Here is a 16,630-nt window from a genome sequence, read left to right as displayed (position 1 = left end):
GTGGTGTGCTCCTCCCAACTGAATTTATTATCAAGTTGTAATCCCAGGAATTTAAGACTGTCAACCTCTTCTACTTGCTCTTCTTCATACTTTACGCATATGCTGCGTGGAAACCTCTTACAGGTTCTGAATTGCATATAGAGAGTCTTTTCAAAGTTTAATGTCATTGTTACATATGAAGAAAAGCGTCGAACCCTATACAGAGTACTTTGGCACCTTCAACTTTATGTGATCCCACTCACAGTTCAACCTCTTCCCTCTTTGTTGACACTAGGGAACCATCTTCTATGTCCTACTTTACAGATATGAAGGGAAACATTGTTGGGCTTTTTCCATAATGTCATAACCGTCTCTAACGTCATCGTTGTCGATGAAACGTTAAGCGCTAATCTTCCTTTCTTCGTACCTAATGCCGTAATACTTTAGCCTACCAAAACGGCTAGAAGCGACGGTAGACGGTACTAGTGTGGCGGCACATAGGGGTGGCCAATCTGTCCGTTGTGCTTATTTCGTCCCGCGCCTCAAGTGGTTTAGAGATCCCAAGGAAGACACAACTAAAGAACCTCAACGCCGCTCCCTTTCGGTACGACTCGAGTGACTGAACCACTGCGCCACTAATATAGTGTCACGCATGAAGAATTAGGTTGGAAATAGATGGGCTGCTAAGTTACAGAGAATGAACTGAGTGTCTAATAGAGGCCACGTGTGTGGAGGTACCTGGAAGGAGTTGGACTGCTAAGCTGCAGAGAACGGGTTGGGTGTGAACCAGAGGCGAGCGGCGCACCGACCTGGTGGGAGCTCAGAGCAGGTCGTCGGTGGAGGCGTCGGCGCGCGTGGTCTTGGTGCCGTTGGCGGTGTGCGCGTGCAGCGGCCGCAGCTGCGCGTCGCCGCCGTTGGCGCCCGCCCCCGCCGCCACGCCGTCGGCCCTCGGCCGCTGCCCCACGCTCCGCCCCCGCTGCGCCCCGCCGCCGCCGCCCGCCGGCCCGCAGTAGATCACCTTCCGGAATGCCTTCCGGAAGTTGTCCGACAGGAAAGCGTACAGGATGGGGTTGACGCACGAGTTCATGTACGCCAGCACGTGCGACACGATCTGCAGCATCACCTTCGCCGTCGTGATGTCGTACATCCCGACCGTCTTCAGCACCAGGATCACCTGCCGAGCACACGACACACCTCTGATAAATAAACACCACAACACCGGTAAGGGGAGCAGGTTACATTTATGAAAGAGCTACGTGACACTCACATCAGTCTTCTACAGAGTGTGGGCAAACAAACGATAATGATTGAAGATAATATCTACGTACGAGGGCATGCTCAAAACTGATGCTCTGACTTTTGTATCTGGAAACGTGTAACACTTTTAAAGTAGAAGAAATTATTAACACATTACATTTTTATTCTTCATGTCTATATACACTACCTGACATTAAAATTGCTACACCAAGAAGAAATGCAGATGATAAACGGGTATTCATTGGACAAACATATTATACTAGAACTGACATGTGATTACATTTTCACGCAAACTGGGTGCATAGATCCCGAAAAATCAGTGCCCAGAACAACCCCCTCTGGCCGTAATAACGGCCTTTATGCGCCTGGGCATTGAGTCAAACAGACCTTGGATGGCGTGTACAGGTACAGCTGCCCATGCAGCTTCAACACGATACCACAGTTCATCAAGAGTAGTGACTGGCGTATTGTGACGAGCCAGTTGCTCGGCCACAATTGACCAGACCTTTTCAATTGGTGAGAGGTTTGGAGAATGTGCTGGCCAGGGCAGCAGGTGAACATTTTCTGTATCCAGAAAGGCCAGTACAGGACCTGGAACATGCGGTCGTACATTATCCTGCTGAAATGTTGGGTTTTGCAGGGATCGAATGAAGTGTAGAGCCACGGGTCGTAACACATCTGAAATGTAACGTCCACTATTCAAAGTACCGTCAATGCGAACAAGAGGTGACCGAGACGTGTAACCAGTGGCACCCCATACCATCACGCCGGATGATACGCCAGTATGCCGATTACGAATACACGCTTCCAATATGCGTTCACCGCGGTGTCGACAAACACGGATGCGACCATCATGATGCTGTAAACAGAACCTAGATTAATCCGAAAAAATGGTGTTTTGCCATTCGTGCACCCAACTTCGTCGTTGAGTACACCATCACAGGCGCTCCTGTCTGTGATGCAGTGTCAAGGGTAACCGCAGCCATGGTCTCGGAGCTGATAGTCCGTTCTGCTACAAACGTCGTCGAACTGTTCGTGCAGATTGTTGTTGTCTTGCTAACGTCCCCATCTGTTGACTCAGGGATCGAGACGTAGCTGCACGATCCGTTACAGCCATTCGGATAAGATGCCTGTCATCTCGACTGCTAGTGATACGGGGCCGTTGGGATCCTGCACGGCGTTCCGTATCACCCTCTTGAACCCACCGATGCCGCGAGCACCAATGTCCCGATACGATAAACCCCAATTGCGATAGGCTACAACCGACCTTTATGAAAGCATGAAACGGTACGCATTTCTCCTCCTTTCACGAGGCATCACAACGTTTCACCAGGCAACGCCCGTCAACTGCTGTTCGTGTATGAGAAATCGGTTGGAAACTTTCCTCATGTCAGCACGTTGTAGGTGTCGCCATCGGCGCCAACCTTGTGTGAATACTCTGAAAAGCTAGTCATTTGCGTATCACAGCATCTTCTTCCTGTTGGTTAAATTTTGCGTCTGTAGCACGTCATCTTGGTGGTGTAGCAATTTTAATGGCCAGTAGTGTATTTATTTCTCAAGACAGTGCTCCCGACGAGAGATCAATTTGATGAAACCGTTCCCGCAGAATGCTCGACTTTGTGCACGGTCACTCCACATCACCTCTGCTCGCACACTTCATCACAATCAAGGTGAAGACCTCGAAGGTATTCTTTAAATTTTCGAAACAAATGAAAATTGGATGAGACCAAGTCGGGGCTATATGGAAGATAGATGACAGTGAACTCATGGCGTCGGATTGTTGTAGATGTCGCAGCGGTCGTATGTGGTCTGGCATTGTCAGGCTGAAGGAGAGGGTTTTCCAAGTGTGGACGAACTCTTCGGATTCGTGATTTCAGTTTCCGAGGATCGCTCACGCACCGCCATGTTGTACGTTACAATTCGGAGCCCTCTAACGGCCGAGGGTTGCAAATTGCTGTAGCAAGGCGGAAAAGTCGACCGAGTAATACTCATAAGTTGTAATGCCTCAGCCGATATAAAAAATTCGGAGACATTACTTTTCAACTCGACCTCCTATGTATGTGCAAAATGACGAAGCATAAATGTCTACAGCAGAAAAAAGAGGCTGGAGAACCATGCATGTCTACTGGAAAGACAGTTTCCACCTATTGGAAAATCAAAGTGAGCTTTCGACGAAAGAGTAGCAGCTGTTTCAGTATTAAAAGCTGAGATGGCAAACCATTACTAAAAACAGAAGGGAAGGTTGAAAGATGGAAGGAATATATGGAAGGCCTGTACAAGGGAAATGAACCTGAAAACAGTATTGTACAATGGGAAGGATAACCAGGTAGAGATGAGACATTTGATGGTGCGAGAAGAATTTCACAGCGAACAGAAAGATCTAATTCGAGTCAAGGCCCTACAGTAGACGACATTACCTCTGAATTATTGAGGTCCATGACAAAACTATTTACCTGATGCAGTAGATCGGTGAGACGGATGAAATACAATCAAAGAAAAGGTAATAATTACCGTTCCAAAAAAAGGCAAGTACTGACGAGTGTGAATCTTACGGAACTATCAGTTTAATACACTGAGGCGACATATGTCTTGGTATACCTCCTAATATCGTGTCGGACCTACTTTTGCTGGGCGTTGTGCAGCAACGCGACGTGGCGTGGACTCAACGAGTCGTTGGAAGTCCCCTGAAGAAATATTGAGGCATGCTGCTTCTACAGCCATAACTGCGTAACTGTTTCCGGTGCAGAATTTTGTGCACGAATTGACTCTTGATTATGTCGCATAGGCCGCGCGGGGTAGGGGTAGCCGCGCGGTCATGGGCATCTTGCCACAGTTCGCGTGGCTCTCCCCGGAGATCTGAGTCCTCCCCCGGACATGGGTGTATGCGTTCTCCTTAGAGTAAGTTAGTTTAGGTTAGATTAAGTAGTGTGTAAGACTAGGGACCGATGTCCTCAGCAGTTTGGTCCCATAGGAACTTACCACAAATTTTCAAATTTCGTATGTCGCATAAATGTTCGACGGCTGGTCAAACCATTCGCTCGAATTGTCCAGAATGTTCTTCAAATTAATCTTGAACAATTGTGGCCCGGTAACATGGCGCATTGTCGTTCATAAAAATTCCGTCGTTGTTTGGGAAAATCAAATCCATGAATGGATGCAAATGGGCTCCAAGTTCCAGAACATTTCCAGCCGATGGTAGGTACAGTTGGACCAGAGGGCTCAGTCCATTCCGTGCATACACAGCCCACACCACGATGGAGCCACCACCAGCTGGCACCGTGCCTTGTTGACAACTTGCGTCCATTGCTTCGTGGGGTGTGCGACACACGTGGTGAACGCGGAGTCTTACGCGACAGCATACTTGAATAAAACGTTCTCGGTTTTCCAGCCGCGTCAATTCGAATAAAATCCTCGAGCTTTCGATGACCATGGATTACTAAAGACACACAAGGGAAGTGTTCCTCTGAGGCCCATTGTTAGTGCAATCAGTTCGCCCACCTACAGACTTTCAAAACATCTGGCAGGTTTATTAGCACCAAAATTGGGACATTGTGAATACCATGTTGTCAACTCGCAGAAATTTGTTGAGATACTCAAAAGAATGAAGGTAGGCTAAAAGGACCTAATGGTTAGCCTGGACGTTTTTACTAGGGTGCCAATACAAGATACGCTGGAACTTTTGCCCAACATTTTCCAGCTTGATTCATTAAGTTGTTCAGTCACGTCCTAACGACAACGTACTTTTTGTACTGCGGTGAATATTATGAGATGACGGACGGTACAGCTATGGGATCACCACTGTCTCCAGCAGTCACTAATTTCTTCATGGAGAACTTTGAGGAGCAGGCTCTGCAAACTGTGACATTACGGCCGTCTTGCTTTCTACGATACGTTGATGACACCTTCCTGATTTGGCCTCATGGTGAAGATACACTACAGCAGCTCGTCGATCCCATGAATGGTATCCATCCCAACATTAAATTTACTGTCGAGGTGGACAAACACGGAAAGCTACTATTCTTGGACGTTTTGGTTGACCGGAAGACAGGAGGCCAGCTTGGTCATTCAGTGTACCGGAAACCAACACACACTGATCGGTACTTGAACGCCAATATTTTCCACCACCCTGTACACAAGAAAGCGGTCCTGAACACGTTCGTTCGTAGAGACAAGATTGTCTCTGACGACGACCACCTGCAGTCTGAATTGCAGAACTTAAAACGTCTTTTCGGGGAAAGTGGATACAGCAAAAGAGACATCGCAAACGCTTTCAAGGGCAACCGACGGAAGACACCAGGTGAATCAGTAGAAGAGACCAAACGGACTGCATTCCTGCCATACTTTGGAGAAACTAGCAGCAAGTTAGGACGTCTGCTGCAGGAACATGGGCTAAGACCAGTGTTCCGGCCCGCCCCCAAGTTACGAGATACGTTGCGCCCTGTTAAAGACGACATTGCTCTTCGAGTGTCCGGCGTGTATAGTGAACCCTGTGAATGCGGCAGCATGTATATCGGATAAACAATTCGCACGAGTGCGGAGCTTTGCACTGAGCACAAGCGCCATATAAAACAAGTCGGCCATAGCGGAGCATTGCCTAGAAAACGGACATAAAATACAGTTCGAAAATACAAAAGTGTTGGCTCATGCATCTACATATTGGGACTCCGTTATAAAGGAAGCGGCCGAGATTCGTTTGACAACAGTTTCAACGGGGACCAGGGGTACACGCTCAGCAGGGCATGAGGGCAGGCGTTGGGCATCGGAAGAAAGCAAAGACAGATGCGTGACGCGAGAGTGGCAGTTTCAAACGTGGCGCCTGCCCCTGGTGCCACCTGACGTCACCGGTGCTGCCACGGGCAATAGCTCCGCTAACTTCCCGGGCCGACTTACGCGCGCGCTCCACGGTGGGTCTATCTGATGGGCTGCTGATGATGTCATCATGCCTATACAAGCGAGAAACCGTAGCAGCCCCTGCAGTCAGTGAACTCCTGACGACGATGGCGGAGACGGTCATCGAAAGCTCGAGGATTTTATTCGAGTTGACGCGGCCTGAAAATGGAGAACGTTTTATTGATACGTGGTGAACCCCACATCAGCTCTTACTAACTGAAATCGGGACTCATCTGACCAGGCTATGGTTTTCCAGTCATATAGCAGCAACCAACAGGCTCACGAGCCAAAGAGTAGTTAGCAAAGGCACTCGCGTCGGAAGTCTGTTGCCATAACCGAAGTGTCCTAAAGGATACGTTAGTCGATGTCCAACATTGATTTCTTCGGTTATTTCACGCAGTATTGCTTATCTGTTAACAGTGACAACTGTACACAAACACCGCCGCTCTCAGAGGTTATGTACAGGCCGTCGGCCACTGCGTTTCCCATCGTGAGAGGTAAAGCCTGAAATCTGGCATTCTCCGCGTACTGTTGACACTGTGGCTCCCGAAATAATGAATTCCGTAACGATTTCCGAAAAGGAACGTCCCCTGCGCCCAGCTCCAACTACCAGTCCGCGTTCAGTCCGTCACTTTCCGTCATTCAGCCATAATCGCTCCTGAGTACAAATGACAGCTCCAGCAATGCACTGCCCCTATACGGCTCGTATATGCGATACTATCGCCATCCGTATATGCGCATTTCGCTAGCACATGACTTTTATCACCTCAGTGTAAGTCATGCCGAAAACAGTAATATGAGTTACTTACAGAACAACTAGAGAACTAGTAGACGTCGAACTCGAGGAAGTTCAGTTTGGGTTCCACAGAAATAGAGGAACACGTCTGGCAAAACTGACCTAGCGTTTTATTTTAGAAGATGCATTGAAGAAAGCAAATCTTCGTTGGCAGCATTAATAGATTTAGAGAAAGCTTTCGACAATCTCTACTGGACTACACTATTTGAAATCCATAAGGTAGCATGGAAAAATATAACAAGTGAAAACTTATTCATAACTTATGCAGTAACAAGTCCGCAGTTATAAGAGTCTAAGCACGTTCAAGGAAAACAGAAGTCGAAAACCGAATAAGACACGGTTGCAGCTGATCCTCGATTAATTCAATATGTAGACAATGAGCAACGTGTAAAAGAAATCAAGGAGAAATTTGAAAAGGAAATTAAAATTCAGGGTGAAGAAATTAAAACTTTGAGGTACGCTAATGACATAATTCCGTGGGAGACGGAAGAACACTTATAACAGCAGCTTAAGAACATTGTTAGTGTTTTGAAAGGAGGATATACGATGAAAAACAGTAAAAGTAAAACAAGGGTAGTTGAATACAGAAAGACAATAAAAGTAAAACAAGGGTGGTAGAATATAGACAGATTTTATCAGGCGATGGTGAAGGAGTTAGATTAGGTAATGAGACACGAAAAGTAGCCGATGATCCACGTAGGGAGGATGTGAGGTGTAGACAGGCAATGGCAAGAAAGGCGTTTCTGATGAAGAGAAATTTGTTAACATAGGTTTTAAATTTAAGTTATAGGAAGTCTTTTTCGTTAGGTATTTTTTCAGAAGTATAGCCTTTTATGGATGTGAGACGTGGACGAAATGCAATTCAGACAAGAAGAGAATGAAAGTTTTTAAATGCCGAAGATTAGGTGGGTAGATTGAATACCTAACGAGGGAGTACTGTTTCGCACTGTTTGAAAAGAAGTTTATGGTGCAATCTGTCTAAAAGAAGGGGTCGGGTGATAGAACACATCCTGAGACATCAAGGACTCGTCAATTCGCAAATGTGAAGAGCTGTTCGAGATAAAAGTTGTGAACGAAGACCACATTTGTCAGGTTGCATTGGGTTCATGTAGCAGTAGTTATGCGGAGATGAAGAGGCTTGCATGTGGTATAATAGTGTGGAGAGGTGCATCAAATCAGTCTTTACACAGCAGACCACAAGCAACAAAATGCATTTCTTCAGAACTTAGATACTGTACTTTCAATAGTCTTGTAATTTACGTGTTTCAGCATTTCTGAAAATTTAAAGTGTATGGGTGTGAGACAATGGTGAAATGCCGAAACACACGAGGAGGAAATAAAATAACAATTTTTTTGGTCAAGACTACGAGTTTCATTACAGGTGCAGAACATGACCATCACTTCTCAATGCATTTTCGCAAGAAGTGTCCCATGAAATATATATAGGTTTCGAGTAAAATGAAAAACAAGGAAGAAAGAAATTCTTATGGCTATTGACGCTTTATATGATTTTTGGCCAGAATATTACAAGACTATTCAAAGTACAGCAGGTCAGGTATTGAAGTGTGGATACATGGACGCAAAACAGATAATCTATATTGACAGGTGTGGTCCACTTGGCGGCGCAGTTACGACAGTGTGGAAAACATCAAGTTATGAATTAAGTGGTGTGTTTACAGGAAGACTGTTAGACGCAGAGAAAAAACAAGTAAGATACAGAAGTGGGTACGTATTAAAGCAGCAATGATCTCAATACCTGTTCTTTAGGTAATTTCATATATGACTGATTCGTTCACTAGAAAAATACTGCCGTTATCTTTGGAGGTACTTGACCACAGATGTTACAAATACTGTTATACGAGCTACTTAATCTCTGACATAGGCCTGTAATCAGCCAACTACATTGAACGTAAGTTATCATATTGTAAACTGAATATGTTCTACTAGGTAAATTTAACATTCTATGCCGTAATACCTTGTAAATTCCACAGTATCTGACGATGCTCTTCTTAAATCGAGCGAAGCAGGCTGATAAAAAATATTCATTGCAATTGTGGTTGTCTTACAAACTCAGCTTACGATATTTATCAGGTTACTCTATGGAATTCTGATGTTTGAATATATCCATTTGATCATCAATCTGACACTTGTATCATGTGTATTAATTAACGATTGAAGAGTGTGAAATACAGTTGGGGACAAAATGCCACGAAAAGAAAACAGAGGGAGAAGGAAAATCGACTGTACCGTCGTGATTAATCCAAAGTCCTTCTTATGTCACCATCAGCTTATATCTTGGCCCACCAGGATGTATTAGTGTGCAATGCCACGTGCCAATACCACTAGTAAATTATACAGACTTAAGCAAACAGCGTCCGTGACGCAAGAGAAAACAACTACTTTCTCTTTAGTTTCGATAAGGTACATCATTATACACATGCAAAGAGCCTGCATATTGTAAACGACAAGATAAAAGCTGCCTGATGTCTCATATAGCCACCACGACAATGTCGTGAGGGAAAAAAAAGCACTTAATGGCAACCTTTCGGGGGCAGGCACTCAAGGGAACTTCGAGGTCATTGTGATGTCAACCACTTAAATTTTCACAAAGCCTTGCAAGGGAAAACAAAGAATCGCCGTCTATTATGAAGCACAGACTATTAGAAGGCTTCCCATTCTTGTCTTGAGGCACGCTTAATTTCTTATTAGCGCACAGAGAGAGCGTTTACCTTAGTGTGACTAATTTCGTAGCGTCAGATTCCTAACCGCGACAAGAATATCAGTGTGTCGCACCTGTGATTCATCACGTCGCTCGTCGCAGGCCGTAGCGCTTGTTTGCCTTCGTCTTTCGGGTGACCCATCAGTCACGCCAGTGTAAGCTTCCAGAAATTGAGCGCTCGGCTCCGTCCACAGCTGCGAGGCTCTCCCTCTGTCCGCAGCTGACGCTGACTTCGGGACTAGCGGACACGTCACTGTTTGCGACATACAGGAGACGAACAACAGTTTGCATGAACTCGAAATTTTCGTAACACACGAGCCCCTCTCAGAAAACGAAATCTCTTGCACCTGATCCCAGTTTAAGACAGGTAAGCTTTGCCTCTGTAAATTACTCCCTGAGAGCGGCTAGTTTTCATATAAATTTACATTGCTACACTTGTCTAAACAGATATCCGTATTATATTTTCATAAATCAGCTACTGTTTCGAACACGTCCTTTGCTCTATTGTACCAAAATAATATCTTCTGATATTGTTGCGGTCTTCCATCCAGAGACTGGTTTGATGCAACTCTCCATGCTACTCTATCCTGTGCAAGCCTCTTCATCCCCAAATAACTACTGCCATCTATATTCTTCTGAATCTGCTTAGTATATTCATCTCTTGGACTCCCTCTGCGATTTCTACCCTCCACTCTTCCCTCTAACACTAAACTGGTGATCCCTTGATGCCTCAGAACGTGTCCGACCAACCGATTCCTTCTTCTGTCAAGTTATTCCACAAATTCCTCTTCTTCCCAATCTTATTCAATACATCCTCATTAGTCACGTGATCTACCAAACTAAACTTCAGCATTCTTCTGTAGTACCACATTGCGAAAGCTTCTATTCTTTTCTTGTCTAAACTAGTTACAGTCGATGCTTCACATCCACACATGGCTGCACTCTGTACAAATACTTTCAGAAAGGATTTCCTGACACTTAAATCTACACTCGATGTTAGCAAATTTCTCTTCTTCAGAAACTCTTTCCTTGCCATAGTCAGTCTACATTATATATCGTCTCTACTTCGACCATCATCAGTTATTTTGCTTCCCAAATAGCAAAACTCATCTACTACTTTACTAGTCTCATTTCCTAACATAACTCTCTCAGCATTATCTGAAATAAATCGACTACATTCCATTATCCTCACTTTGCTGTTGTTGGTGTTGATCTTATATCGTCTTTTCAAGACACTGTCCATTCCATTCAACTGGTCTTCCTGGTCCTTTGCTGTGTGTAACATGATTACGATGTCGTCGCCAAACCTCGAAGTTTTTATTTCTTTTCCGTGGATTTTAATTCCTACACTAACATTTTCTTTTGTTTCCTTTACTGCTTGCTCACTATACATATTGAATAACATCGGGGAGAGGCTACAACCCTGTCTCACCCCCTTCCCAACCACTGCTTCCCTTTCATGTCCCTCGACTCTTGTAACTGCCATCTGGTTTCTGTACAAATTGTAAACAGCCTTTCGCTCCCTGTATTTTACCCCTGTCACCTTCAGAATTTGGAAGAGAGTATTCCGGTCAACATTGTCAAAAGTTTTCTCTAATTTTACAAATGATAGAAACGTGGGTTTGTCTTTCATTAACCTCGTTGCTATGAGAAGTCATAGGGTCAGTATTGCCTCGCGTGTTCCAACATTTCTACGGAATCCAAACTGATCTTCCTCGAGGTCGGTTTTTACCAGTTTCTCCATTCGTCTGTAAAGAATTCTTGGTAGTATTTTGCTGCCGTGGCTTATTAAACTGATAGTTCGGTAATTTTCACACCTGTAGGCACCTGCTTTCTTTGGGACTGGGATTATTATATTCTTTTTGAAGTCCGAGGGTATTTTGTCTGCCTCATACATCTTGCTCACCAGATGGAAGAGTTTTGCCATGGCTGGCTGTCTCAAGACTATTAGTAGTTCTAGTGGAATGTTGTCTACTCCCGGGGGATTGTTTTGACTTAGGTCCTTCAGTGCTCTGTAAAATTTTTCAACCAGTATCATATTTCCCATTTCGTCTTCATATACGTCATCTTCCATTTCCATAATATTGCCCTCAAGTACATCCTCCCTGTATGGACCCTCTTTCGAACTTTCTGCTTTGCCTTCTTTGCTTAGGGTTGGTTTTTCATCTGACCTTTGATATTCATATAGGTGGTTTTCTTTTCTCCAAAGTTCTCTTTAATTTTCCTGTAGGCAATATCTATCTCACCCCTAGTGATACATGCTTCTACATCCTTACATTTGTTTTCTAGCCATCCCTGCTTAGCCATTTTGCACTTCCTGTCGACCTCGTTTTGAGACGGTTGTATTCCTTTTCGCATGCTTCATTTGCTGCATTTTTATATTTTGTTCTTTATTCAATTAAATTCAATATCTTTTGTGTTACCCATGGACTCCCTCTAGCCCTCGTGCCCGTCTTTTTACCGACTTCGTCTTCTGATGCCTTCACTACTTTATCTCCCAAAGCTACCCATTCTTCTTCTACTGTATCTCTATCCCCGGTCATTGTCAATTGTTCTCTAATGCTGTCTCTGAAACTCTCTACTGCCTCTGGTTCAAATGGCTCTGAGCACTGTGGGACTTAACATCTGCGGTTATCAGTCCCCTAGAACTTAGAACTACTTAAAGCTAATTAACCTAAGGACATTACACACATCCATGCCCGAGGCCGGATTTGAACCTGCGACCGTAGCAGTCGCGCGGTTCCGGACTGAAGCGCCTAGAACCGCATGGCCACCGCGGCCGGCACTGCCTCTGGTTCTTTCAGTTTATCCAGATCCCAACTCTACCTTTTTGCGGTTTCTTCGGTTTCAGTCTACAGTTCATAACCAAAGGATTGTGGTCAGAGTCCTCATCTGGCCCTGGAAATTTCTTACAATTTAAAACATGGTTCCTAAGTCTCTGTCTTACCATTATATAATCTATCTGAAACTTTCCAGTGTCTCCAGACCTGTTCCACGTATACAAGTTTCTTTCATGATTCTTAAACCAAGTGTCAGGTACGTTTAAGTTATGCTCTGTGCAGAAGTATACCAGGCGGCTTCCTCTTTCATTCCTTATCCCCAGCCTATATTAACCTACTACTTTTCCTCTTCTTCCTTTTCCTATTATCGAATTCCAGACCCGCAATAACTATTAATTTTGATCTTCCTTAACTGTCTGAACAATTTCTTTTATCGCATCATACATTTCTTCAATCTCTTCATCACCTGCGGAGCTTGTTGCCATATAAATATGTGCTACAGTGGTAGGCGTGGGCTTTGTGTCTATCTTGGCTACAATAATGCGTTCACTGCGTTGTTTGTAGTAGTTTATCAGCGTTCCTATTTTTTATTTATTATTAAAAATACTCCAGCATTACCCTTACCTGATTTTGTATGTATAATCCTGTATCCACCAGACCAGGAATCTTGTTCCTCCTGCCACCGAACTTCACTAATGGATAGGTTAAAGTTAGATACAACTTTAACCTATCCATTTCCGTTTTTAAATTTTGTAACCTAAGGAATCTGACATTCCACGCTCCGATCCGTAGAACACTACTTTTGTTTCTGCTGATAAAGACATCTTCCTGAGTAGTCTCTGCTAGGAGATCCGAATCGGGGACTATTTTACCTCTGGAAGACGCCTTCATTATTTAACCGTACAATAAAGCTGCATGTCCTCGGGAAAAATTACGGCTGTAGTTTCCCCTTGCTTTCAGCCGTTCTCAGTACCATCACAGCAACGCCCTTTTGGTTAGTGTTACAAGGCCAGATCAGTCAGTCATCCAGACTGTTGTCCCTGAAGCTACTGGAAAGGTTGCTGCCCCTCTTTAGAAATCACACGTTTGTCTGGCCTCTCAACAGGTACCCCTTCGTTGTGGTTGCACCTACGGTACAGCTATCTGTATCGCTGACGAGTGAGATGATAGATAGTTCAACATTGTAGGAGTTTATGATAACAAATTCAGACCAAATGAAACACACAGAATCTGGTGCCCAAAGAGTACACATTGTAGCCTCTCTGGCGCCAATCTGTGTGTGTATCCTCGCGTGCAAATGATCATAAAGGCGGGGAATGACATTCTGCTGTAGAATTCCCCAAGCATCTCGAGCCTTTGGTTGCAATTCGATGCTGGTTGTTGCAGAGCCTGTAGAGCGAGTAAGTTATGGCTGCGTCGTGTCCCACATAAGTTCAATGGGCGAGAGATCTGGAGATCGTGCCGGCCAGGTCAAGCGGTGTACAACACGAGGAGCACCTTGCATCGCGGCAGCCGTATGTGGACGTGCATTGTCCTGCTGGAAAAGCGCATCACCTTCCTGTCGAAGAAATGGCAATTGCACGGGGTAGCAACTTGTGCAATGTTGTGAGCACTGGTTACTTTACCATGCAGAAACATTAAATGTGACCGCGAGTTGTAAATTATGCGTAACCCGTCCCCTTCCCCCCACTTTATGACGCTTGAAGTGGGACGTGTGTGTCTTGCACGAATACACTTCAGAATAGACCTCTTACTGTATCTACGCCGTACACGTGTACGTCCATCACTCGCATACAGACAGAACCCACTCTCCTCACTGTAGACAACAGAGTGCCATTCCAGTCTCCATTCAACTCTTTCACACCACCAGGGGAGTCATGTGTCGTGGTGTCAGTAGTAGCCCAGCCAGAGGTACACGTGACCTTAACGCTGCTGCTATCAGACGGTTCCCAATGGTCCTTGATAACACAGCAGGTGCAACATCTGGCCAGATTTCGTCCCTGGATGATGATCGGTCGGCCACCTCTACTCCCACAGTGCGTCGATCTTGACGTGCGTCTGCACTACGCAGACGTCCAGGACCTGATCTTCAGGTGTGGGAATGTTCCTCAGACAACTGCTCAAAGCACCGACACAGCGCCGATACAATGTGCCAATCATGTGCAGCAATCCGTCGATGTGGACATTCGGCTTGCCGCAGGTCCACAATGTGACCCTGTTCAAATGGCTGAAGCTTTTTTTTTGGGTTTTTTAGGGCGCAAAACTGCTATGGTCATTAGCGCCCGGTCCGTGACGTGGGAAACAGTAAAAAACCGAAGTTGAAAACCAGCAGCAATGGAGAAACTAAAAGCAGAAGGAAGGCTTAAAAATCCACTACAGAAAGGGGTTGGTTGTCCCCAAAAAAAGCTTCAAATGACTGACGTCATTTCACTGGCACTAATAAACTTGAGAACGCGGTCGGCTGAGCGCGTGTCATCTGCTAAAATCGACGATATATCAGGCGATAGGTGTAGACGAGAGCGTAACGGATTAAAATAGGGGCTCTCAATTAAAAGGTGTCTTACCGTCCACAGCTGAGAGCAGTGGGGACAGAGTGGGGGAGGATCGCCGCTTGAAAGATGTCGATGGCTAAAAAGGTAGTGCCCTATCCGGAGTCTAGTTAAAATTACCTCCTCCCGACGACGCGTTCGGGAGGAAGAGGTCCAAGCACAAGGAAGAGCTTTCACGTCCCGCAATTTATTATGGGGAAGTGTCGACCAATGCGCGTGCCATAAATGAACAACACGACGACATAAAACGCTCCGTAGATAGGCGAAGGGACTCGATTGAATAGCTGGCCGAAGAAGAGAGACTGCAGCCTTGGCTGCAATATCCGCCGACTCATTTCCACAGATACCAACGTGTCCCGGGAGCCAGAGAAACTCCACCGAGACGCCCCCCAGGTGGAGCAAGCGCAGACAGTCCTGAATCCGGTGGACCAGAGGGTGCGCAGGATAAAAGGCTCGAGATGCTTGGGGAATTCTACAGCAGAATGTCATTCCCCGCCTTTATGATCATTTGCACGCGAGGATACACACACAGATTGGCGCCAGAGAGGCTACAATGTGTACTCTTTGGGCACCAGATTCTGTGTGTTTCATTTGGTCTGAATTTGTTATCATAAACTCCTACAATGTTGAACTATCTATCATCTCACTCGTCAGCGATACAGGTAGCTGTACCGTAGGTGCAACCACAACGAAGGGGTACCTGTTGAGAGGCCAGACAAACGCGTGATTTCTAAAGAGGGGCAGCAACCTTTCCAGTAGCTTCAGGGACAATAGTCTGGATGACTGACTGATCTGGCCTTGTAACACTAACCAACTATACAGTTGGCCAAAGTAGGATGGTGGCGGAAAACGCGGAGAGCACGTCGCCGCTCACGTATTGCATCACGGCATGCCTCGTTCCACCAAGGAACTGGGGGGCGCCGGGGAAATTCGGAGGTGCGTGGTATTGAATGTTCCGCAGCTGTAAGAATAACGTCGGTAATATGTGTGACCTCATCGTCGACGCTGGGAAAGTGACTGTCATCGAATGTCGCTAGAGACGAAAAAAGTGTCCAATCAGCTTGGGCAAACTTCCAGCGTCGCGGGCGCAAGTATGGCATTTGAGGCTGCAGTCTAAGGACACATGGAAAGTGGTCACTCGAGTGTGTATCATCAAGGGCGAACCATTCGAAGCGCCGAGCTAGCGGAACAGTACCGACTGCAAGGTCCAAATGAGATAAATTTGTCGCGGAGGCAGACAAAAATGTAGGGACCCCAGTGTTGAGGCAAACTAGATCCGCTTGGTGGAAGACGTCTAGCAAGAGTGACCCACGTGGACAAGGATGTAAAGATCGCCAAAGCGGGTGGTGGGCATTGAAGTCCCCAACCAGCAAATAGGGGGGTGGAAGCTGACCAAGAAGATGAAGGAGATCAGCTCGTGCCATTGGTGTGGACGATGGAATGTATACAGTACAAAGAGAGAACGTGTATCCGGAAAGGGAAAGACGGACGGCGACAGCTTGGAAGTGTTTAAGTGGATGGGGTGAGAATGGAGAGTTTCATGGAGAAGAATCATGAGTCCTCTATGTGCTGGAGTGCCTTCAACAGAGGGGAGATCATATCAGATGGACTGAAAATGAGGGAGAACAAAGCGGTCATGGGGACGCAGCTTTGTTTCCTG

General features: G+C 45.6%; 1 protein-coding gene across 1 annotated transcript in view; it reads right to left on the bottom strand.

Annotated features, from left to right (window-relative positions):
* Positions 1-735: 735 nt before the first annotated feature.
* The window catches only part of LOC124775484 (allatostatin-A receptor-like), a 58,466-nt gene continuing 42,571 nt past the window's right edge, over positions 736-16,630 (bottom strand). The window contains exons 3-4 of the mRNA XM_047250317.1: positions 960-1,153; positions 736-877 (exon numbers count right to left, since the gene is read on the bottom strand). Coding sequence (XP_047106273.1) covers positions 736-877; positions 960-1,153 — 336 coding nt within the window. The remainder of the gene's footprint in view (positions 878-959; positions 1,154-16,630) is intronic.

The sequence above is a fragment of the Schistocerca piceifrons genome, chromosome 2, assembly GCF_021461385.2.
Source record: "Schistocerca piceifrons isolate TAMUIC-IGC-003096 chromosome 2, iqSchPice1.1, whole genome shotgun sequence".
NCBI classification, from domain to species: domain Eukaryota; kingdom Metazoa; phylum Arthropoda; class Insecta; order Orthoptera; family Acrididae; genus Schistocerca; species Schistocerca piceifrons.
This window is presented reverse-complemented; position numbering and strand designations above follow the sequence as displayed.